This window comes from Gymnodraco acuticeps, unplaced genomic scaffold (assembly GCF_902827175.1).
Source record: "Gymnodraco acuticeps unplaced genomic scaffold, fGymAcu1.1, whole genome shotgun sequence".
Lineage (NCBI taxonomy): Eukaryota > Metazoa > Chordata > Actinopteri > Perciformes > Bathydraconidae > Gymnodraco > Gymnodraco acuticeps.
In genome coordinates, this window is record NW_022992216.1 from 3232152 (window position 1) to 3257271 (window position 25120).

The 25120-nt window shown below is 44.7% G+C and overlaps 1 protein-coding gene across 2 annotated transcripts; it reads left to right on the plus strand.

The window, feature by feature from the left end:
• The first annotated feature begins 1000 nt into the window (after positions 1 to 1000).
• Positions 1001 to 12312, plus strand: LOC117539634. Of its 2 annotated transcripts, XM_034205876.1 has the most exons (3): positions 1001 to 1020; positions 10541 to 11457; positions 11544 to 12312. In XM_034205876.1, exons 2-3 carry the CDS (start codon positions 11268 to 11270, stop codon positions 12266 to 12268), a joined length of 915 nt encoding a protein of 304 aa, XP_034061767.1. In that variant the 5' UTR covers positions 1001 to 1020; positions 10541 to 11267; the 3' UTR covers positions 12269 to 12312. The 2 variants fall into 2 exon arrangements, with proteins under 2 accessions (XP_034061767.1, XP_034061766.1); XM_034205875.1 differs by lacking the exon at positions 1001 to 1020 and having other exon boundaries at positions 10514 to 11457.
• Positions 12313 to 25120: the final 12808 nt, after the last annotated feature.

Genomic DNA, 25120 nt, shown 5'->3' on the forward strand with positions numbered 1-25120 from the left:
TTACGGTTGCAAATACGTTAAATAGCTACTTCTCCATTTTTTTTTTACAGGTGGCTGTGTTCGGTGGATGGCAAGCCTGGCCTGAACAAGATGATGCTGGATATGCTGGAGAGAAGATGCCAGGAAGACCAGGCTAAATATGGATGTGTTGCACTCATGTTGGATGCCATGGCCATCAGAAAACATGTGCAATATAATCCACATAACCAGTCAATGTCTGGTTTTGTAGACATGGGTGATGGAAACAATGAGACCGATGTTGCTACTGAGGCTCTTGTGTTCATGGTGGTTGGCCTACAAGGACATTGGAAGGCTCCCATTGCATATTACCTGACGAAGTCTCTGTCACCTGAAACCCAAAGGGTCCTTCTCAGTCATGCTTTGGAGGAGCTGCATGCACGGGGCATTCGGCTGGTATCTGTCACGATGGATGGGCATGCCTCCAACGTCAGCATGTGCAACCAACTTGGGTGTGAGCTGAAGGGAAACCCACAGGAGCCACTTAAAACCAGTTTCCCGCATCCCTCGACTGGTGACAAAGTATTTGTAATGATGGATGCATGCCACATGCTGAAGTTGGCACGTAATATGTTGCAGGTAAATTATGATTGTTGTAGACCTATTTGTACAAGTTATGTCTCTGCTGCTAAAAGTTGTATCTAAATATTGTTGTCTGTTCATTTGCACAGTTATGGCTGGACGTGATGATCAACATTTTGCTGTTTGTACTTGTTTGAGCAGTGACTGAATCTTTCTCTGCAGGCATACAGTCCAATTGCAACGACCACCGGACAGATCAAGTGGAGGTTCATCAATCATCTCAATGATGTGCAAAAAAAAGACGGACTGCATGCTGCCAATAAAATCACAGACAAACATGTCTACTTTGAGAACCACAAGATGAGGGTGTCCCTGGCTGCACAAACACTGAGTCGCTCCGTGTCAGTTGCTCTCCGCACAATCAGGGATCTTAGGTACTCTCAGTTTAAAGACTGTGAGGCAACGGCAGAATTCATTGAGGTAAACAGTTAGTGATTATAGAACCAAGTACGTGTTTTTTTTTTTTTATAATTGATCAAAATGTGATTTGAGCATCAGGAACAATTTGTTGATAATTCTCTAAGTCCATCCATCCATCCATCTTCTCCCGCTTATCCGTGGTCGGGTCGCGGGGGTAGCAGTTCCAGCAGAGAGCCCCAAACTTTCTTTTCCCTGGCGACATCAACCAGCTCTGACTGGGGGATCCCAAGGCGCTCCCAGGCCAGCGAAGAGATATAATCCCTCCACCTGGTCCTAGGTCTACCCCTTGGTCTCTTCCCAGCTGGACGTGCCTGGAACACCTCCCTAGGGAGGCGCCCAGGTGGCATCCTAACTAGGTGCCCGAACCACCTCAACTGGCTCCTTTCGACGCGAAGGAGGAGCGGCTCAACTCCGAGTCCCTCCCTGATGACCGAACTTCTCACCTTATCCCTAAGGGAGACACCAGCCACCCTGCGGAGAAAACCCATCTCGGCCGCTTGTATCCGCGATCTCGTTCTGTCATGGCTTGGCTCTCAGCCACAACAAACGCGCGACAGAAACGAGAGCGTGAATAGAAAAAAAAGAGTTTATTTGGCTGCTGCTGAAGTACACAAACAGGCGAAACAAAAGGTCAGCTGGTCGTGACTGCTGTTCACGTTGCGTCCTCCTGCCAGAGAGAGAGAGAGAGCGAGATCCGGTCCAGTCCTTTATCCGGCTAGCTCCAACCGCCAGGTGTCCTCAATTCCCGTGAGCACACACAGAGGGAGAGTCATTAAAGGGCCACACACACGCATACCCACCACCAGAGATAGTGAGGCAGGGGTCGTCACACCCCCCCCCTTAAAGTCGGTGTCCCCAGGGCCACCGGCACCACACACCAACCCCATCCCAAAGGAAAAAGTCATGGAAAACAAAACCACACATATGGCACTCCCCCAGAAGCCCCATGAAATACACCACCTTCACACAGCAATCCTCGCCTTCAGCACCCTGCCACACCTTTAGCAACACCAGTATCTGAGAAGCACTTTAAAAAACATGGGCAGAGCGAGAAAGATTTATCACAGTATGACAGTCCATATATATACACCTCAAGGTCAAACTAATAACTGCTTAGTGCCATGGAGCACGTGACAGCGCGTCAGCAATAACATTGTCGGATCCCCTAATGTGCCTAACATCAAGGTTGTAAGCCTGAAGAAACAAAGACCACCTCGTCAGCCTTTGGTTGGGACACTTCATTGAATGCAAAAAGGTCAGGGGATTGTGATCTGTGTAAACCAAAATTGGTCCTCCTGCTCCCACATATACAGTGAAATGCTGCAACGCCCAAATGAGTGCCAACGCTTCCTTCTCAATCACCGAATAATTCCTTTGGTAACTGTTAAGTTTCTTTGAAAAGAAACTGACGGGTCTCTCCACCCCCCCCCTTGTCAACCTGGAGCAGAACCGCACCGACTCCCACCTGGCTTGCATCTACTTGGAGACTAAAAGGACGATCAAAACATGGAGCCGCTAACGCCTGAGAGGAGCACAATAAAGACTTAACACTATCAAACGCTCTCTGACAGTCGACCGACCAAGTATATTTTACCTTAGTCCTAAGAAGTTCCGTCAGAGGAAACACTGTAGTGGAAAAATGTTCACAGAACCTCCTGTAGTAACCCACCATACCCAAAAATCTCTGGAGTTCCTTTTTGGTTGTGGGCTGTGGGTATTCAGATATTGCCCTGACCTTGGCCAGAACTGGAGCCACACAACCCTGACCCACCACATGACCAAGGTATGTCACTGTGGCCTTTGCAAAGGCACATTTGGCCAAATTAATAGTCAGATGTGCCTCTGTCAACCGTTCAAACAACCTCTCGATGCGCTGAACATGAGCCGTCCAAGTATCACTGCAAATTACCAAATCGTCTAGATACACCGTACAGCCCTCTAAACCCGACACCACGCGATTCATCAAACGTTGGAATGTAGCAGGAGCATTTTTTAACCCAAACGGCATTACCTTATATGAATAAAGTCCAGATGGTGTGATAAATGCTGCTATTTCCTGTGCCCGCTTAGACAAGGGGACCTGCCAATACCCTTTAAGCAAATCGAATTTGCTAACATACTTTGCAGACCCCACCTGATCTATACAGTCATCCATCCGTGGCAAAGGAAAAGAGTCTGATTTTGTCACCGCATTCACTTTTCTTAGATCAGTACAGAATCTAGGTGTCCCATCCTGCTTTGGCACCAAAATACATGGAGACGCCCAACTAGATGCTGATGGGACAGCAATTTTATTCTCCACCATGTAATTCATCTCTGCATCCAACCGACTGCGCTTAACTGGTGGCATGCGATAAAAATGTTGCTTAATCGGCTGAGCGTCCCCAACATCAATATCACGCTCAGCCCAGTCAGTTTGCGAAGGAGTGTCTCCAAACAGACACAGATATTTGTGTACCAATGCTGATAATTCCTCACGTCTTGATGCCGTCAAATGAGACAACAACCCGTCTAAATTATCTAGCGATTCCGAATTTCTCAAACGACCACAGAGCAAACTATCATCAGGTTCGGGCACTATATCTCCCTCATGCGTCAAACCATGTGTCACCACCACAGCCGGCTGCACTTTATCCTTCTCCACCTCTGTGTCTGTGTTAACCTCCCGCTTGTGGTAGGGTTTCAGAAGATTTACATGACAGAGGCGTTTGGTCTTCCTTCGTTCTGGTGTTGCCACAACATAATTTAGGTCAGAAGTTTTCTCAATGATAGTGTACGGACCTGAATACTTAGCCTGAAATGGGGAACCAACAATAGGCATAAGTGATAGAACCTGGTCACCTGGATTAAACTCCTGTCGTGCCGAACAACGGTCATAGAACTTCTTCATGTTACTTTGAGACACTGACAGCTTTTCCCGTGCCATACTCAAAGCAACACCCAAACGACGTCTGAAGCCATTCACATAATCCACCAAGCTCCGTGGTGGCTCAGTGTCAACACAACCCTCTTTCAGCACTGCCAAGGGACCCCGTACAGCATGTCCGAAAACCAACTCATTAGGGCTAAACCCCGTACCTTCATGTACCGCCTCCCTTGCAGCCAACATCAACCAAGGAAGACCTTCCTCCCAGTCTCCATCTAGCTCAGTACAGTAAGCACGCAACAAGGATTTCAATGTCTGGTGAAACCTTTCCAAGGCACCCTGGCTTTGAGCGTGGTAAGCTGTTGACTGGTTCTTCTTAATCTTCAAAAGCTTCAACACCTGAGCAAACATGTGAGATGAAAAATTGGAGCCTTGATCACTCTGGACGACCTTAGGAATACCAAATATTGAAATAAACTGTGACAAAGCCTTAACCACAGCCTTAGTTGTAATCGACCTCAAAGAATAAGCCGCTGGATACCTAGTGGTTTGACACATCACAGTCAGCAGATATTTGCAACCAGACTTTGAACACGGTAAAGGGCCCACACAATCCACAATGAGATGTGTAAACGGTTCCCTTACCACTTGTATCGGCTGTAGTGGTGCTGGTTTGATCTTCTGGTTTGGTTTCCCTGTTAGCTGACACACATGACATGTTCTAATATACTGCGACACATCTCTCTTTAGACGTGGCCAAAAGTAGTGTCTCAGTGTCTTCAAATATGTTTTCCGAACCCCAAAGTGTCCACACTCCTCATGTGCGACTTTCAGGACCAGAGGACGAAACTTAGTTGGCACCACCAGCTGGAAAACCTCAGTTCCCCCACCATCAACAGCCACAGGAACCCATCTTCTAAACAACAAGTCATTATGCAACATGTATCCACTTGAAGTGTTTTCCCCCTGTGCAACTGGCGCAACACAGTCAAAAAGGTCTTTCAACGAAGAATCCTGACGTTGCTCCTCTCTCACCTCATGGTGTGTAAGTAATACCGAAAAGTCAGACAAAGATGGAACCTCCACTGTGTCAGTTGACTTTCCATCTGGTAGCAAGTCATGATCCCTTTTCGCCCTAGCACGTGTGATCACACACGAGGCCGTTACGTCTGGCATAACTGTAGAGCACTTCTCAGATCCTGACTCAATCAGACCACCAGTGACTAACAACACAGAGGGAACATCAGCCCAGACTCTACCACCTGCCAAACCGTTACCCAGAATGAAATGTATCCCCTTGATTGGAAAAGCTGGGCGTACACCAATAGCTACCTCCCCTTTAACAAGGTCACAGTCAAGATACATCTTATGAACAGGAACAGGGAAAACCGTTAATCCCATCCCCCGACTCCAAACCGTGTCACCAGTGTCACTTTCCTCAGACAAAGGCAGAACAGAGTCAACGATAAAGGAGTCAAATGCACCGGTATCCCTCAAAATTTTAATTGGAACTCTGACATTGCTACCTACCAATGACACCAAGCCCTCTCTTATAAAAGGATCATAGGACGCCAAAACCTCTGATCCCCATAAGTGGTCCGTAAGCACCTCGTTAACAGAGCAGCTTTTCCCAGGAACAGCTAATGCAACTGGTTTAACCACAAATCTTCGTCCTTTGGATTTTGCTCTAAGCGCCGGACATTCTGGTTTCCAATGGCCTTTCTCACGACAATAGTTACAAGTATCCTCAGATTTTTCCCAAGCCACTTTCTTTGGATCCATCCCCAATGAACCAACATCAACAGCCCTTCTACTTCCTTCAAAAACGGGTAGAGCTCCAGCGCGCCCTCCGAACCTGCCCTTATGAAGTAACACAAACTCATCCGCTGCCACCGCAGCTTCGGACACCGAAGTAACCCTGTGTTCTATAAGTAGCAATGTTGTCAGGAAGAATGTTTTTGAACTGTTCCAAAATCATGAGTTCACCCAAATTGTCAAAACAAGTGATGTCCAGAGCAGCTAACCAACGTTTAAAATGAACCGACAAATCCCTCGCCATTTCCACATATGTTTGACCCTGTTTTTTCTCCAAGGACCTAAAACGCTGTCGATAAGCCTCAGGAACGAGTTCATATGCTCTAAGCACCGCCAATTTTATTTTAACATAGCTAGAGCTATCCTCCAGACATAACGCGGAATATGCAGACTGTGCTCTTCCTGTGAGCACACACTGAAGCATCAGGGCACAGTCTGCATCCAGCCAATCCCTAGCCTTAGCTACCCGTTCAAAAAGCAAAAAAAAAGTGTCAGGATCACTTTCATTAAATTGCGGTAACAAGCGCAAATTGTTAGCATCGAACCGATTATGGGACCTGGGCACCTGTTCACCATGCCGCTCACCCAACGCCGCACCATCTCTGACCATAGAAAGACGTTGTCCTTCCATATCCAGTTTGGCTCTCTCAGTCTCCTGCCGTATCCGCTCCACTGCAATTTTCTTTTCAACCTCCATCTCATGCTTCATTTTATCATGATTCAGCTGCAACAATAAAATCTCCTTCTGCTGCTCAAAGGACAGTGAACTAGCCTGAAACAGTGGTTTTAACAACACACCTATTTTCTCTGCCGGAAACACTCCCGTTTCACCTAATGCCGTCACAATAGAGTCTTTTATAGTGCTTTTTAGCCTCTTATCGCCGACGATTTCAACCGAGAAATGTTCAGCAATTACGAGTAGCTGCTCCATTGAGAAATTGTCAAGGGCTTCCTGAGATGGAGCCCTGATAAATGCGTCTACATCTGCCATACTATCACAGAACACCGGAGCTTACACTGAGACGAAAAGCAAAAAAATAAATGATTGGAGTTCCCCCACTAACTGCGGCACCCACTAACTAATCTCCTCCCTAGTCTTCATGTAGTTACTTGCGGCGGGTACTTATGCACTGGAGACCGCTGGCCCAGCAAAGCGACTAGCAAGCTAGCAACAATACTGCGACCACGGCCATGCCCCCAAGCCGAGGCTTCAGCCACTTTCACCACAACATTAAACACCCTGCCCAACGATCCCAAGGGAACCGTCGCTATAACCTACCAGGGGAAACTCCGCAAAAATAATGAACTAACTCCCAACACCAGCTTACCTTACCGGAATGGACGAGCCCCCAGCTGTCATGGCTTGGCTCTCAGCCACAACAAACGCGCGACAGAAACGAGAGCGTGAATAGAAAAAAAAGAGTTTATTTGGCTGCTGCTGAAGTACACAAACAGGCGAAACAAAAGGTCAGCTGGTCGTGACTGCTGTTCACGTTGCGTCCTCCTGCCAGAGAGAGAGAGAGAGCGAGATCCGGTCCAGTCCTTTATCCGGCTAGCTCCAACCGCCAGGTGTCCTCAATTCCCGTGAGCACACACAGAGGGAGAGTCATTAAAGGGCCACACACACGCATACCCACCACCAGAGATAGTGAGGCAGGGGTCGTCACATGACCCATCCTTCATGACCATAGGTGAGGGTAGGAACGAAAATGGCCCGGTAGACAGAGAGCTTTGCCTTCTGGCTCAGCTCCCTTTTCGTCACAACGGTGCGGTAAAGCGACTGCAGTACCGCTCCCGCTGCTCCGATTCTCCGGCCCATCTCACGCTCCATTGTTCCCTCACTCGAGAACAAGACCCCGAGATACTTGAACTCCTTCACTTGGGGTAAGGACTCATTCCCTACTTGAAGTGGACAGTCCATCGGTTTCCTGCTGAGAACCATGGCCTCAGATTTGGAGGTGCTGATCCTCATCCCAGCCGCTTCACACTCGGTTGCGAACCGATCCAGTGAGTGCTGAAGGTCGCAGACCGATGAAGCCATTAGAACCACATCATCTGCAAAAAGCAGTGGTGCAATCCTTAGTCCACCGAACTGCAGACCCCCTCCCCCACGACTACGCCTCGAAATCCGATCCATGTATATTACAAACAGGATTGGTGACAAAGCGCAGCCCTGGCGGAGGCCAACCCTCACCGGAAATGGGTCCGACTTACTGCCGAGGACCCGGACACAGCTCTCGCTTTGGGAGTACAGAGATTGGATGGCCCTGAGTAGAGACCCCCTCACCCCATACTCCCGCAGCACCTCCCACAGTAACTCCCTGGGAACTCGGTCATACGCCTTCTCCAAGTCTACAAAACACATGTAGACCGGATAAGCGTACTCCCAGGCCCCCTCCAGGATCCTTGCGAGAGTAAAAAGCTGATCCGTCGTTCCACGACCAGGACGGAATCCGCATTGTTCCTCCTCAATCTGAGGTTCGACAATCGGCCTGACCCTCCTTTCGAGTACCTTAGAGTAAACTTTCCCGGGGAGGCTGAGTAGTGTGATGCCTCTGTAATTGGCACACACCCTCTGATCCCCCTTTTTAAAAAGGGGAACCACCACCCCGGTCTGCCACTCCTTCGGTACTGTTTCCGACTTCCACGCAACGTTGATGAGACGTGTCAACCATGACAGTCCCTCAACACCCAGAGCCTTCAGCATTTCCGGGCGGATCTCATCCACCCCCGGGGCTTTGCCACTGTGGAGTTGTTTGACGACCTCAGTGACCTCCCCCCGGGAGATTGGTGTTGATCCCCCGTCATACTCCAGCTCTGCCTCTAACATAGAGGGCGGAGTTGTCGGGTTCAGGAGTTCCTCAAAGTGTTCCTTCCAACGCCCTAACACTCCATCAGTTGAGGTCAACAACGTCCCATCCTTACTGTACACAGCTTGGATGGTTCCCTGCTTCCCCCTCCTGAGGTGTCGGACAGTTTTCCAGAACAACTTTGGTGCCGCCCGAAAGTCCTTCTCCATGTCTTCTCCGAACTTCTCCCACACCCGCTGCTTTGCCTCGGCCACGGATGAGGCTGCTGCCCTTCGGGCCTGTCGGTACCTTGCAACTGCCTCGGGAGTCCCCCGGGATAACAAATCCCTGAAGGCCTCCTTCTTCAGTCGGACGGCTTCCCTGACCACCGGTGTCCACCAGGAGGTTCGAGGGTTACCGCCCCTTGAGGCACCTAGGACCTTGAGACCACAGCTCCCCGCCGCGGCTTCGGCAATAGAGGCTTTGAACACCGACCACTCTGGTTCAATGTCCCCAACCTCCACAGGAATGCCCGAAAAGTTCCGCCGGAGGTGTGAGTTGAAGGCCTCCTGAACTTGGGCCTCCTCCAGACGTTCCCAGTTCACCCGAACTACACGTTTGGGCTTACCAGGTCTATCCAGAGGCTTCCCCCGCCACTCGACCCCAACTCCCCACCAGATGGTGATCAGTTGACAACTCCGCCCCTCTCTTACCCGAGTGTCCAAAACATACGGCCTCAGGTCCGATGATACGATAACGAAATCGATCATGGACCTTCTGCCTAGGGTGCTCTGGTACCACGTACACTTATGAGCATCCTTATGTTCGAACATGGTGTTTGTTATGGCCAATCCATGACTAGCACAGAAGTCCAGTAACAAACCACCACTCCGGTTCAGATCAGGGGGGCCGTTCCTCCCAATCACGCCCCTCCAAGTGTCTCCATCATTGCCCACATGTGCGTTGAAGTCTCCCAGCAAGATTAAAGAGTCCCCTTCAGGAGCCCCATACAGGACTCTTTCCAGGGTCTCCAAGAAGGCCGTATACTCTGAACTGCTGTTGGGTGCATAAGCACACACAACAGTCAGAGTTTTCCCCCCCATAACCCGCAGGCGTAGGGAGGCGACCCTCTCGTCCACTGGGGTAAACTCCAACAACGAAGCACCTAACCGGGGACTTGTGAGTATCCCCACACCCGCCCGGCGCCTCACACCTTGAGCAACTCCGGAGAAGAATAGAGTCCAACCCCTATCCAGAAGTAAGGTTCCAGAGCCGACGCTGTGCGTAGAGGTGAGCCCAACCAGATCCAACTGGTAACGCTCCACCTCCCGCACAAGCTCCGGCTCCTTCCCCCCCAGAGAGGTGACGTTCCACGTCCCCAAAGCCAGCTTCTGTCGCCCGGGTCTGGTCCGTCGAGATTCTCCGCTTTCACTGCCACCCTTCTGGCAGCGCACCCGACCCCATCGATGTTTCCCGTAGGTGGTGGGCCCGCGGGACGGAGAAGCGGAGGTGTTGCCCACGTTGCCTTTTCGGGCTGGGCCCGGCCGGGCTCCGTGGCAAGCCCGGCCACCAGACGCTCGCCGACGAGTCCTCCTTCTGGGCCTGGCTCCAGAAGGGGACCCCGGGCTTCCTCCGGGCCGGGTATCCTCACTTCTTGTGTCGTCTTTCATGAGGTCTTTTGAACCAATCTTAGTCTGGCCCCTTGCCTGAGACCAATTTGCCAATTCTCTAAGTTCAACATACAAATATTTTCATGAACCGTGATATTGCATATTCATAAATACAAAAGTTTGTATATAACCTTACACATACCTTCACACATTTTAGAGTGGTAAAGCTCTGTGGGAAATTTGCTGTAGCACAAAGCAGGCCTATGGAGAGAAGGAAGTCAAGCAAATACTAAGTTTGCATGTTGCACGTTGAACATACAGTTTAGAAATAAGTACTCTGTTCTCTTTATATCTTGAATAGATGAGTATTGATTACAACTATCTGATACCTAATGAAACAGTGTAATGATAGTGATTTAGATGCCGATATTTCTTTATAGATTATTGACAGGCTGTTTGACACAATGAATGGACGCAATCCTCGTGCCAAAGGATTCAAATCTCCCTTGGGTGCTTTGAATTGGATAGAGAGGAAAGCATTTTTGTCAAGAGCCAGGGAGTACTTGCTCACTTTGGTGACAAAAGATGGAACACCACTTCACCGATCTAAGAGGTCTATTAAAATAGTGCTTGTTATTCATGCATGAAAAGTTCACGACATGAGTTCAACGATACTCTGTTCCGTTATGCATCGAGTTCATAAGATGCTCTGTTCTCTACATCAGGTTAATATGATGCTACTGTTACAATGTGTTTTCCTTTAGTTTGGTCTGCTAACATGATGCTCTTTTATTTCAATGTTTTTCTGTGTTCAGTTTTGTTTGTTGGAATGATCTTGTATTCATTGCTTTTGAGGTCCCAGATGCTTCTAAATAGTATGTATCACACAACATCAAGTTTTGCAGGTGTCAGAAGGAGGGTATGTATGTTGAAATGATGTTCTCTTGTTTCAATGTTTTTCAATCTGCAGTTTTGTTTCTATTTGAATTATCTTGTATTCAGTGTTTTTGAGGTCCCAGATGCTTCTAATGGTACGTATTACACAACATCAAGCACATGTAGGTGTCAAAATGGTATGTATTGCATGTGTTTCTTGTTCTCAAGTTATCCCAGTTCTGCAATTACATTGTTCCTAGTTAGCTAAACTGTCCTACAAGTATACTGTATATGTTTTGCCATGATCAGAGTAATACAATGTTTTTCTTTTGCAGGTACTTGTCAGTCATTGGATTTGTCATTAACATCGACACGTTGATGCTGATGATTCCTGAACTGCTCCAAGTTCAGCGGTATGTCCTCACCTACAGGTTCAGCCAGGATCACTTGGAGCTCCTATTTAATTCCATCAGAGCGTCAGGTAGGGTTGATGTTCTTTTAATTGCAATAAATTCTGAAAATGACTTATGAGTAATGTATGTATTGTGTGCCTGTTTTCCATACAAGGTGGCTGGAATAACAATCCATCTGCACGCCAGTTCCAGTCCATCTTCCGCCGTCTGATGGTTCGTTGTGGTGTTTCACCTAGTGAGACAGGCAATGTGGCAGCCCAAGATCACACTGTGTCCCTGTCTGCGGTAGAGATGTCCTCTCCTGAAACTGCTGAAGAGCACCCATCTCCATTCGCCAACATTTCGGCTGTTGTGAGTGACCACAGCTATCTTCCCACTCGGTTTGGTGGTCTGGTGGAAAATGCGCTGGTCTACATCGCAGGATTTGTAGTCCGGCAGATTCTGCGAAAGCTGTCCTGTGATGTGTGCCGTGCAAGCTTGGTCAGAGATGCTGTACCTTCATCATTTGATGAGAGCTACCACCTTCTAGCCCTGAAAAACCACGGTGGCCTAGTGATTCCATCACAAGGCACAGTGAAGGTGCTGAGAGCTGCAGAGAGGGTGGTTCGCCAAGCTTCAACAAGGCAAGCTCCAAAGGTGTCGACAGTCACCTACATTGTCCGGGAGGAGATTGGAACGAAGGATGTTTTTCAGCTTGGGGAACACATTGAGGAGACGCAGTTTGGCATCGACAACCATTATTCCAACTTGTTGTCATTGGTTGTGTCTGTGTTTCTGAAAATAAGACTACACCACATTGCCAAACTCACCTCTCTTGACCTGCAGAAAGGGAGCACGAGAAAGAAGCTCTGCAAAACAGTCCTCTTTCAGGGCTTTTAGCTCATTTAAACTTTCATGAGCAACTTTGTGTAAATATGGTTTGGGTCGGGGTGGTGTCATGTTCTTGTGTTTAACTTGAACATTTACATTTTTTTATATAGATATAGATGTAGATTTTCATTTTTTCTGACATAGATATAGATATTCATTTTTACTGATATATAACTTCTGTCTATGTATAATGTATTATTGTTTCTTCATTTTTCAACTTATTAAAATAGCTGAGTAGTAGGCTGTGGCAGCGGGGTGTGGTTAGGGCGCCGGCTGCTGGAGTGAAGGGAGTGGCTCGGCCGGAGGCCAGACAGCTGATCGGTATCAGGTAATCAGTGCCGGAATAAAAGCATGTCGTAACCTGGTTCTGGTCTGTTTTGCAGTAGGCGGGATCCTGGAAGGTGGCAAAAGGACCTGTGAAGGTTGCCACACGGGCAACGTTGGAGACCCGTGGATACTTTTGTTTGGAGCTAATAAAATTGTGTTACCCGAACCTGCTCTTTCCGTCCATATTTGAACCCTGTGTGAGCGGAGAGGCTCACATAGGCCTACACAATCTGCTTCTGCTTCTCTATCATATAGACCAGTCCTTCTCAAACTTTTTTCAGTAATGTACCCCCTTTGAAACATTTTCTCAGCCAAGTAGCCCCTGACCGATCCCGAACATTTTTGATCGAAAAAGCCTATATAAATAACTACAATATAGTGATGTTCCCTCAGTGTGTGATATATTAACTCCTTCGTGGTATGCATTACAACAAACTAAGGATATTTTCATTTTATGCATGAAAAAAATAACATAACACTTTTATAAAACAGATTTTTCCAATATGTTGTTATTGTGAAAAACTATAAAATCCAATACACACATTTGACATGTTTATATGAGGACCCCCTTGGTGGTTCTAGGAATGTTTTACATAAAATGGTGTTTTCTATTTAACTTATTTTACTAAGATTGTTTTTTTAATTAACCTTTTTTTTTTTATCTCACGTACCCCCTGCAGTACCCCAACGTACCCCCAGGGGTCCGCGTACCCCCATTTGAGAATCACTGAATAGACCATTAGTGTTTTTTTATATGTGTGTGTGTGTATATATTAGCCTATATTATATATCGTGTGTCTTTTGCAAAATACCTATCATACATAACATATAGGCTATCAAATACCCGAATATTCTATTGCTGTTAAGCCTAGTATGAATATTAAAATACGCCGAATCATGTGTCCGGTATCATGCCTACATATGACGTTTTCAGAAAAAAAACAACGTGAAAATCAGTTTTGTATTCAGCGAGTTATGATTGATTAAATGGGCTGACACTTCATTGCGCCTGCCAGACAGATTACACTGAGTGGAGCGGGTGACCGGTCCAAGATGGCGGCCCCACGGCTCGTCAGCGCCAATAGGCAGTAGCGGTCGATGCGGCGTCTACTCTTTATATGTCTATGGTATATTCTGCCTTAAATCTTAGACCTAGGTCAGGGATGGGCAACTTGGATGGTGGTGGGGGCCACATAATGTATGTACTGGCCACCAGGGGGCCGCAGATTCACTTGGAACACACACATACACACAAATTCCATGTATTGTATGTAATTATTAACAAATTAAGTCTGACATCTTCATTGACATTTTACAATCTTTCAGGGAACATCCTCTAATAAGCTCACTAAACAAATATCAGTTCACAGAAATGTTATTTAATTTTTACAAGTGGCGTGTTTGTATTTAACAGTGGAATACAACTATTTTAAACTATTGGAAAGCACGGAAAATGTGTGTGCATTTAAGATTAAACATTAAGATGACATAAACATGAAGTCATGAACACTAACCCAGACATTAGTTGTCTAACTTGAACCTTAGACACTTGTAGCCTGTCTGCTGATGCACAATAAGGGGAATGTTAACACAGACACATGTCAACCCGCACTCTGCTGTTCCTCAGCGCCGCTTCCCCTCCCTCCCGCTGGAATTTTTAATGAAAAGCGTATAGTAATCATAGATAACACGGCAGGGTCTGTGACAGTTTGTTTTCATCTGATTTCAAATAAACAAAGTCTTGGTTTTTAGAATATTAAACTTGTTTCGCCCAGGCATGACAACAGCCGGGCCCTTTCTCATTTCATCAAATCCCCCTCCTCGACTCCTCGGTCCTCCGGTAGTGACCCGGAAATACATTTTAGCGCGCCATGTTGAAGGACATCTCATTTCTCTAAATGCACTTCGAGGACCGAGCATCGAGGAGGAGCTATAACCGAGGATACACTGATGGGTCCTTCACGGCTCCTGCGCGGATGTGACGCACGGCCGGACTTATCTCAGCCAATGACAACTCTGCATGCATCCCCTGGATATTATTTTACTAACTGCTCTCATCGTGACGCGATGTTTACAGAGAGAACAGCTGTCCGTGCAGAAAGCAGAGCAGTGTGTATAATATATATCACTCAGTATAACAGGCCTACTCTCTTTATTTGCTTTAGTTTAGTAGATATCTACAAACAAAGAGTCGATATTTTTCTAAAACCATTCAGTGCTTCACATAATAAAATACACAACGGCTGTAGCCTGATTGTGTGTAGGTGTGTGTGGTACAGTGTGTGCGTAGATGCAGCGGACAGACAGGTCTCAGTTGGTTTGGTGTCCTCTGCTTACTTTTAATAGCCTACTTGTAAATAAAACTTTTGGCCCATAATTTATTTTCCTCATTGTAGCGACCAGAGAGGGGGGGGGATATATCCAGTCTCTGATAGTGTTACGTTATTATGAGAGTGCTCTGTGTGATTCTGAAATTGTATATATTTATATACGTGTGTGTGTGTGTGTGTGTGTGTGTGTGTGTGTGTGTGTGTGTGTGTGTGTGTGTGTGTGTGTGTGTGTGTGTGTGTGTGTGTGTCCGCATTGTAGCCTGTTATTGTCTCATTATACCGCACTGTGAATTAATTAAAAGTAAATATATAAGTGGTCATGAACACATCTGCGCAGACCAGAACAACTTCCTCGGCTTCAGGAGGAAAGACTCTGGGAAACTGGACTCTCAGGCCAGGGGCTTCGGGGTCTGGTCTGACTGGCCAGATCTCAATGACCTCTGCAATCGGACTGGAGTCCAGCTGAAATGGACAAGACTCAACACACAGACTGAAGTCCCTGTCTCTGATGAACTGATCACAGACCCCAGTGTGGTTGTGAAGGCCGACATCACAACACCTCAGGAAGAGACTGTGGAACTGCACAGAGACTCTGCAAGGAGGGTTCTGCTCAGCATGAAGCAGTCTGAGATCAGGCAGCACTGGTGTGGACTCAGACTACAGGGAAAGCTAGCCTGTTTGGGGTTTGCTGACCACTCAGTCTCACACTCAGTGTTTAAGAACGCCGCTGTTGGTGAGGATGTTCTGACATTTACCATCAAAGCAAGACTGCAGGTATTACCCACTAAGTACAATCTGTCCACCTGGTACCCTCGCATTCACACTCCATTCTGTTTAAACCATCAGGATTCACAACAACACCTAGAATCCATTGCACACATAACAAATGGATGTAATGCATACAAACGCCTGTACATAGCCCGTCATGACCGTATTGTGGACATTGTGTCTGATGCGGTACGAAACATCTTACCATCTAGTGCAGCAATGTACAAGCACGCTAGAGTGCTACCAGAATGGTTTGGTTTTACCAATGATGTCTTTGCTAACATCTCAAATACACCTGATGTTGTTTTTGTTGACACCAACCACAGGGAGGTGCTAATATTAGAAGTAGGCTGTGCCTTTGACCTGTACATGGACCAGGCTTTCCAGGACAAGTATATCAAATACCAACCACTGCTCGATGTGATAACCAGCTTTGGGTACAAGTGTAGATACAGCATACTTATATTCGGAAGTCTTGGCCATGTATATAAATGCACCATGATTGGTCTGAGAATTGCTGGAATGTCAAAGAGAAAAGCCAAACAAATTGCCAAATATTGCTCTGTTTCAGCTATTATTGGCAGCTTAGCCGTGTGGAGAAGGAGGTGCTATGTGTTCCCCTAAGTGTTCTGTGCTGCTTAGACCCGATATATTTGATTCCCTGTCTTATGTAATATAATTTGTGGAACCAAATAAAGTATTCAAATGTGTGTGTGTCCGCATTGTAGCCTGTTATTGTCTCATTATACCGCACTGTGAATTAATTAAAAGTAAATATATAAGTGGTCATGAACACATCTGTCCATCAGACAGAGGGCTGCTGTGCCTCCTGTCATCATTAATGGACGTCTCTTTAAAATGACCGCTCAGAGGAGAGGAGTTCTCATTTCTCTAACCGCCTGCTGCTTCCCCTCCTCTCTCCTCGGCTCCTCCGCTCGCATCTCCTGTGGGCGGGACTAAGTCTCGAGGATAGGAGTCGAGGAGGGGAGTCGAGGAGGGGAGTTAGAGAAATGAGAAAGGGCCCCGGTGTTTCTTGTGAGTGTTTCCCGGGAAACAAACACAATACACACAAACGCGTCACAGATTATTTTTGCGGTATTTGGCTGCCGAACGAAATCATGTACGCAGCTCGCGACGTAACTAGGAGTCTAGTGGACGGTATCAGTACTACAAGTAAAACAATTAAACATTTTTTTAATTTATTTTTATTAATTACGTTGTTTATCAATTAATCTGAGGGCCGCAAAAAGAGGCGGCCCCCGGGCCGCCATTTGCCCATCCCTGACCTAGATTAACACATGATTTATTTATTATGTGCACTGTTTGTATGATTTATTAACATTTATTTAAGAATAAGTGAAGTCTCATTTGTAATAACACTTTGATAGTAAATAAGGAAACATACTGTGCTCCTGAAAAGTACTTATAATTCAAATGGTGTGTAAGATTGTTTTATTGAGGTGACATTTATAATCTGTCACTCCCTTCCCCCTCCCCCATATTCTCCCTGTCTCTAACTGCAGACTATTACTGTTTGCGACTTTGCAGACCTGAAGTGTAAGTACACACATAAATAATAAATGCAACATTCTGCAATATGTTATTCTAATATCTAAATATAAACCATATTATATTTAAATGCTTTAAGACATGTATTTGAGGTTGCTGTCACTGAATTTGAAATTAAAGTCATTTTATGTAACAGAATGTATACATACTATAGTTTCTCAGTCAAGTCATATTCCAGAACTAATACATTACACTTTGATACCTTTATATAATTAGTGTGAATGCTGTGCCACAGCATTCCACTATAGTACTTCAAATCTGTATTCTTCTTATTTCAGCCAATACTTTGGCTCTCCATAACTTCAGTTTATTTTCTGCTACAGAAACCATTCAAATATTAAACTATTCAGCCTTTTCAAGAATCGATGGGAAACCTTCACATTTTTTTTAATATGTTATACTTTTTTTAATATTCAGCTTTTTAAACTCTTTTTTTTAACATGGAAGTCAATTGGAGGAGCCTTCAAATCCTCTTTTCCTACACCTTGCGCCAAATGCTTCTGCTTCCACATACTTTCAGCTAGACACTTCATTCCAACTTTCAAATGATCACAAGACCTTCAGCTATTCAAAATAGATTTTTGATGTCTTTTACACTTTTTGAGATATTGAACTTAGTTTGGAGCTTGGTAGAGAGGCCTTTTTCAGATTGTAACATTAGTGTGGATGGAGCAGCTCGTTAAGTCTAGAGTGCTGTGATCTCGATCTCTGTAATGGTGTCTTTACAGGTCTCACTAAAAAATCTATTATAAAGCTGCAGCTGATTCAGAACGCCGCTGCTCGAGTCCTCACTAACACTAAGAAAGTGGATCACATCACTCCTGTTCTGAAGTCTTTACACTGGCTTCCTGTGTGTCAAATAATAGATTTTAAAATACTGCTGCTGGTTTATAAAGCACTGAATGGTTTAGGCCCAAAATACATTTAATAATAATAATGCATTACATTTTTTTATTAGAGCGCTTTACAGGTGCTCAAAGCGCTTTACAAGTACACATTACACATATTAGACATGTAAGAGTCATTACTGCGGACATTACCCACAGGAGCAAATGCGGGTAAAGTGTCTTGCCCAAGGACACAACGGCCTGACGCAGTGGCGGCCGAGGTGGGATTCGAACTGAAGTTCACCAACGCCCCTTGATCTGATGACCAACGCTCTAACCACTGCGCCAAAACCGCCCCATTTCTGATCTTCTGCTAAATTATGAACCATCCGGATCTCTCAGGTCTTCAAGGACTGGTCAGCTTTCTGTCCCCAGAGTCAGAACTAAACATGGAGAAGCAGCGTTCAGTTATTATGCTCCAAATATCTGGAACAAACTCCCAGAAACCTGCAGGTCCGCTGCAACTCTGACTACTTTTAAATCCAGGCTGAAGACTTGTGTTCATCAGTAAAGTGGAACTTCTGTGTGAACTATTCATATCTTAAACTGCACTGTAACTTTTTATTCATGTACTTTTTATTCATTTATTTTTCTTTTAATGTTTCTTTTATTATCTTTTAAATGCCTTTGTCTGAATGTCTTTCATTTTTGTAAAGCACCTTGAATTGCCTTGTGTTGAAAGGTGCTATATAAATAAACTTGCCTTGCCTTGCCTTATTTTCTTCCAAAAGTTAATTATCCAAAGCCTCGGAACACCCCCCTCTATTTACATGTAATGGTTTGGTCCTGCCTCCAAACGCTGTGCGCAGTGTGCGGCACCGCACTTTCTAGCAGCAGAGAGTGAGAGCATGTGAGGAGGGATGTACTTACATTTGTGTGTACCATGTCTCAACGACTAACAAAGTCAGGCTTTCAAGAAAGGAGAGAAAGAGAAGAGAGAGGGACTAAAGGGCGACAGTATGTCACCCAGTTTTTCAAGAGAAAAGGTGGGTGTGGTCTATGAGTGGTGGAAAAATTAGTCTGTAAGCTAAGCGTAGTCCATTGTAAATAATAATTGTAATGTTTTGCTGACATTAAGTACTGTTAATATCTTCACAGAAAATGCAGAGGTTTTTCATTTCACTCCTCTTTTAGCTGACATTTAATAAATGCAGGTACATTTTTAGCAGCTATTCATACTAAATCAGTTGTCCCTCCCCCTGGTGCCAGGACCAACAGATCCATCTTTAGGCTCAGCAGCCCTGTCCCCCCATAAGGCTTTTTCATTTCCATTTCCGTTTTGTTGTCCATTTACACTTTAATACCCGCTTATTTTGTAGTTGGTATGTATATTTAATTAAAAAATCTGCTGCTTATATTATTTTTTTTGTTATAGCACTTTATAAAAGATAATATTGGTGTTAATGTTCACTTTAATTTTAATTTAAGAGGTCATGTATATTTCAGTTATATTTATTTAGATTTTTGAATGTTCCATTCAAAAATGTTATTAAAAAGGCATGTACACCATAAAAGATTACTATTGAGGTCTATTGTCAGGAATGTTAGTGTTATATCAAATAGTGAATTATAATGCAGCAGAATGTTGCACGTCTGCACAGTGTTATATGTTCACAGCTCAGTGTCAGTAAATATTGTGCAGTTAGTATTGGACTACAAGATAGATGCAAGCCTGTACAGGTAGAGTTATTTAAAGCATAAATGAGTCGTTTGGGTTTTGGAGGTATGGTTACAGCATTGTGCTTGATTGGCGTGGCCCAAAATCCCTGGCGGCGCCCCTGCCTGGACCTATAATCAATACATTAATAGGGGATTTCAATTTTGACGGGGTGATTCTATTTTAACCGCCGGCGAAAGAGACGAGTGAGCGATACAGGGAGAGAAACACAGAAGAAGAGACGAGAGCGTGGCAGAGAGAAGCGGAGAGGAAAGTGAGTGAAGAGAATAATTAGCGATACAGGGAGAGGAGAGGGAACATGCGTGTTAGCAGCAGACAGGGAGAGACAAATAATAATCACATCTCACGCCTAGACTGCTGCAACTTCCTCCTGGCTGGTCTACCTGCATGTGCCATCCGACCTCTGCAGCTCATCCAGAATGCAGCGGCTCGCCTGGTCTTCAACTTTCCTAAATTCTCCCACACCACGCCGCTCCTCCGCTCCCTTCACTGGCTTCCGATAACTGCTAGAATCCACTTCAAGACAATGGTACTTGCGTACCATGCTGTGAATAGATCTGGCCCTTCCTACATCCAGGACATGGTTAAACTGTACACCCCAGCACGTGCACTCCGCTCTGCATCAGCCAAACAGCTCGCTGCACCGGCACTGCGAGGGGGACCCAAGTTCCCATCAGCAAAAACACGTGGGTTTGCTATCCTGGCTCCAAAATGGTGGAATGAGCTCCCCATTGAAATCAGGACAGCAGATAGCTTGCTCATCTCTTTCGACTCCACTTTGAGCGATAGAATTACCTACAAAGCACTTATATACTAACAAAGGACTGGCTTATCCAAAGCCAGTTGAGTAGCACTTGAAATGTTTTAGCTCTATGAAACCTGATGTACTTATATGATTCTGTTTTATTCAGGTTTGTATCTTGTTGGTCGAACGCACTTATTGTAAGTCGCTTTGGATAAAAGCGTCAGCTAAATGTAATGTAATTACACATGGCGGTCTCCAAGAAGAGGAAAGTGGACAGTGAGAACAGAGCTTTTAACCCTGAGTGGACGGACTCATTCATGTTCATCATGCCCACTGGGACCACAACACCGGTGTGTCTCATTTGTTCAGAGACCGTGGCGTTCATTACAAGTGCCAACACGCCACTATGAGACAAAACACAAAGTGTTTGACCAAACATTCCCTCTCAAGTCAGAACTGAGGTCACAAAAAATAAGCAGTCTCAGAGCCCAATATGATCAGTCCACCAGGATCCAAATTAAAACTAAATATCGTTCCAGGCTAACCAATGAGCACCTGCATGTGTGTATGAGAATGGCCCTGACACCATTTCAGCCCAGATTTAGGCCCCGGCCACACGAGGACGAAAACGGCTAAACGCATAGGATTAACGCAAACGCAAAAAAGCTTCCGTCCACACGCAATATTCACCGGATAGTGTCTGTCCACACGAGACAGCTCCGTTTAGCTCCAACCGCTGGAGAAGCTGCAGTACATATGCAGGAGCCTGTACGTTGCGCTGTAACTTCCTCCACAAAAGCAGCGAAGAAGCATGGTTGTCATGGTTGCCCTTCTGTTTATTCTCCGCGGTGGGGGCCCGAGGGAACCGGGCAGAGTTTTTCGCCAGTCAACGTGTATTAAAGTTTCAATCTTCCGGACAAAATTATAGAAGTGCCGGTCAAAGGTCTTCTTTGTTATTTATTGAGCTTTAAAACAAATGAATAACGAATCTATATAATATAATAATAAAATACATGGAGCCTCTCTTTTTCCTCCCTCTCTTTGGACAGCGCCAGTGTCTGTCTCATGCAGCAGCTGATCCAGTAATGAGTGACCCGGCCGACAGTAAAAATAAACATATTTATAACTAGGTAGTTTGAGAGGTGTCTCCGTCCTGTCAGATTAGACTTCACTCGCGTTTATGTCCATATCGAGAGAAAGATAAATAATCTGAATTCAGTGTGCAGTTTACTTTGACGAGGGGGTGAGCAGCAGAGGTGGGGAGGCGGGGCTATTGCCTCATCATTATCAGAAAATGATTGTATATACGTTGCGTATGCCGTTCTATCCACCTTGGGACCCGTTATCGTTTCCGCAGTCGTTTAGTGCCGTATTTGGTCGTCCTCGTGTGGCCCGAACGGTCTATATGACACTAAACAGTAACGCAAACGACCGTTTTCGTCCTCGTGTGGCCGGGGCCTTAAACTCCTGGCAGGACAAGCTCAAGCTCAATTCTCGCACTGAATTAAAAAAAAGTGAGTGAGGGACTGCAATATAAGAGGGAAAGAAAGAGAAACTTTAAAACTGTTCAATTATGATGTGTAAAGACTAATATTGTTCTATAATCGGCTGAAACTGTTAAGTCATGATGTGAAACGGTTAACAAAGAAAAAAGGGAAACTCAAGCTGCTGCTACACTTTATTTATTTTTCTAAAATTAAGCACTTTTAAGATGCACATATTTTCAAAAGCTATTTTATTTATTTTATTTTTAAATGCAGCCAGAGAGGAACATTACACATATCCACAGTATTTTACTGTACATCTGTATAGTTCAATGTTAATTGACAATAAATATTGTTGTTTTGAATTGTACTTTCTTTATTTGATTGGTCAGTTGTTGATTACATGCAGACGTTGATAAAGCTACAGGCTACTTCAATATCACAGTAATTCATAAAGCAAGTTAGACATTTTGATGTTCCAGACCTTTGCATGGGGATATTTTCTCTAACTGGACCTCGTTGAATTTTAGTTGAATACTACTGCTATACATGTTGTTGTTTATACCTTTTTTAAACCTTTTCTTTTAAATATTAAGCTTTTTCTGCATTTTTGTAGCTTAAAGCAGCTACCATTCAGCTAATAACATATTCAGCATTTTCTGCATTTTCAGCTAAATTCAGCCACAAATGTTCACAGTTTACCTTTACAGCATTCACACGCATTTTCTGCAGTAAATACATTTTCTAGTTACACTGTGTGCTGTTGTCACATCAGCAGTATATGGGATAGAAACATTCAAACTAGAGAATGTATACATTATATCATCCACATGTGAAAATAATCTAATACATTTGAGACTGTAGGTATAAAGTTGGAACACTGTCAAATCAAATCAGGTTTTATTTATATAGCACATTTTTAAAACAATTTTTGGTCGAGCCAAAGTGCTGTCTCACCCTTGATAACAAAAACAGCATAATTTTCGACCCTTATTCAACCATTGTCTGCGAAATGTCATGATCATTTTCACAAAAGCCCCTGTGTGTCAATAACAGGAAATCAAATTAGATGATTAAAACCAGGCACAGACGACTATTTTGTCGATTGAATTAAATTGAAATGATTGTAGGCCTATTTCATTATTTTAAAAAAAACTATAATCTTCTTGTACCTTGTGTGGTGACTATTGCCACTCAATATCACAGAGGGTTTGGCTAAACTGGTTAAACTAATTGGACGCGTGTAATCTCATTCACAACAAAGTTTTTAGCTTTCAATACCATTGTATTTATCCCAAATACAGCTTGTGTTTGCAACACGGTCAAAAACTGTATGTTCACACCAGTGGGCGAGCCGTGACTTTATACCTAGGGCCCTCTGACCCCCCCCCCCCCCCCCCCCCCCCCTTCCCTCGAAAAAAAAGAAGAGATGCTAGGCTTGTTTGAAACAAGCGAGACCTGCGCAGTTGCGATCAACGTCTTGCTAGTGCAATATGATCTAACTGCGGCCGCAGACAGTACACGACACTACACGACACGCCCACCTGACACGACACTAAGGTGGCTGAGAAGGGTCTAGCTGCGGCCGCGAAAGTTGTACTTCCAAATATGGTCAGAAGAGAGCACGCCCAACACGTGAGACGCTGACGCAAGGATATTTAAGGAGACAGAGGGCCCTTCTCACTTCTCTTATTTTTCATTTCCTCGCTCCTCTGTCTCACCGGAAGTTGATTTGTCTGCGCCATCTTGAGTAGTGTCCCAATGGCCTTATTTTTGCCGGAGGAGCGAGGAGCGATAATGGAGGAGATATAACCGAGGAACCACCAGACCATCCTCCGATTAAATCCTCAGACACTCGCCCCCACCCCCTTACTGTGTATTGCTCACTGATTGGACGAGGCAGTGCATGCACTGATCTGATGCTTCTTGACATGAGAGCCGTTTCCCAGCGGAGTGAAGAAAATACATGAACCTCACGGGAGTCACTCCTCAGTTTATACCGTGTTTTGTTTCAATTAATGTATCATTTAGTTACAAATATGTGATATATCTGAACAACAAAGTGGTCAAAAATCATTTTATTCATTTATTGGAAACAAATGATTGCTTTTTTCGTTTTACATTTTCATTTATTGTCATTTCCAGTCAGTCAGTCATTAAGTGCTATTAAAATGTTAATTTGCTACATATCCACACAAACAAACAAAGTGTGCAGTCCAATGAATGTTAATCTAACTGGGTTTTGATAGATAACATATCTATTTTTCTTCTCTCAATTATTGTATTTCTATTGTGCACTCTAATCAATATTAATCCAACTAATGTTCGTTTATACATTTTAAGAATGGCGTTTATCTTTTTTGAGAATGAGTTCTTATTTAATTGTATTTATTTGGGTCTACAACAGATGATACAAATGTTTGTGTCAGTAAATGTGTACCAACCAAGCGGCAAACTGTGGGGAAACCAATACGGAAGTGCCACACACTGCAGTTCATATATTGGCCGATAGGCGATGGCTGCAGAAAGGAGCAATTTCCATAGACCCCCATGTTAAAATGCCCAATTTTACAGCAGAAAAAAAACATGTTTCTACCCCTGGCTCCATACATTTTTATTATCGATATAGTTAGATTCCACCTTCATGATTATGGATCTGTGAGTGAATTGTTTTCTAACGCGACCCTTTTATTTATATTAGGTCTTAAAGTTTGTGCATAAATTAGGGCGTGGTCACATTGAGTGACGGCTCTGTGAAGTGACTGCCGCTGTTAGCTTCTTGTCTCTCTGCTACCTGCTCCGTGAAGCTAGCTACAGGGACTCTGCCTGCTCAGCTCATCCAGGAAACACAACTTGTAGCCGGCCGTGGTTGTTTGTTCTTCATGCTTATATATCGGACTATTGTGACTCGCTCTGCGGTTAAAACAGACGGTGCATGAATGCGGTAAGTGAAATTCGAGTGCTTTATTTATGTGTTAATGATTTGAATCAGCTACGTAATGAATGGTAAGGCTTGGGTTAGCATGTAAGCTAGTGGTAGCTACATCGGTGCCAACGATGCTAATCGTAGCCT

Bases quoted from the DNA above. Each gene is read 5' to 3' on its own strand.
- LOC117539634 (XM_034205876.1), top strand. From the start codon at position 11,268: ATGTTTTGCCATGATCAGAGTAATACAATGTTTTTCTTTTGCAGGTAC. The intron at 11,458-11,543 runs GTAGGGTTGATG...TTTCCATACAAG, and splicing joins TAATTCCATCAGAGCGTCAG to GTGGCTGGAATAACAATCCA.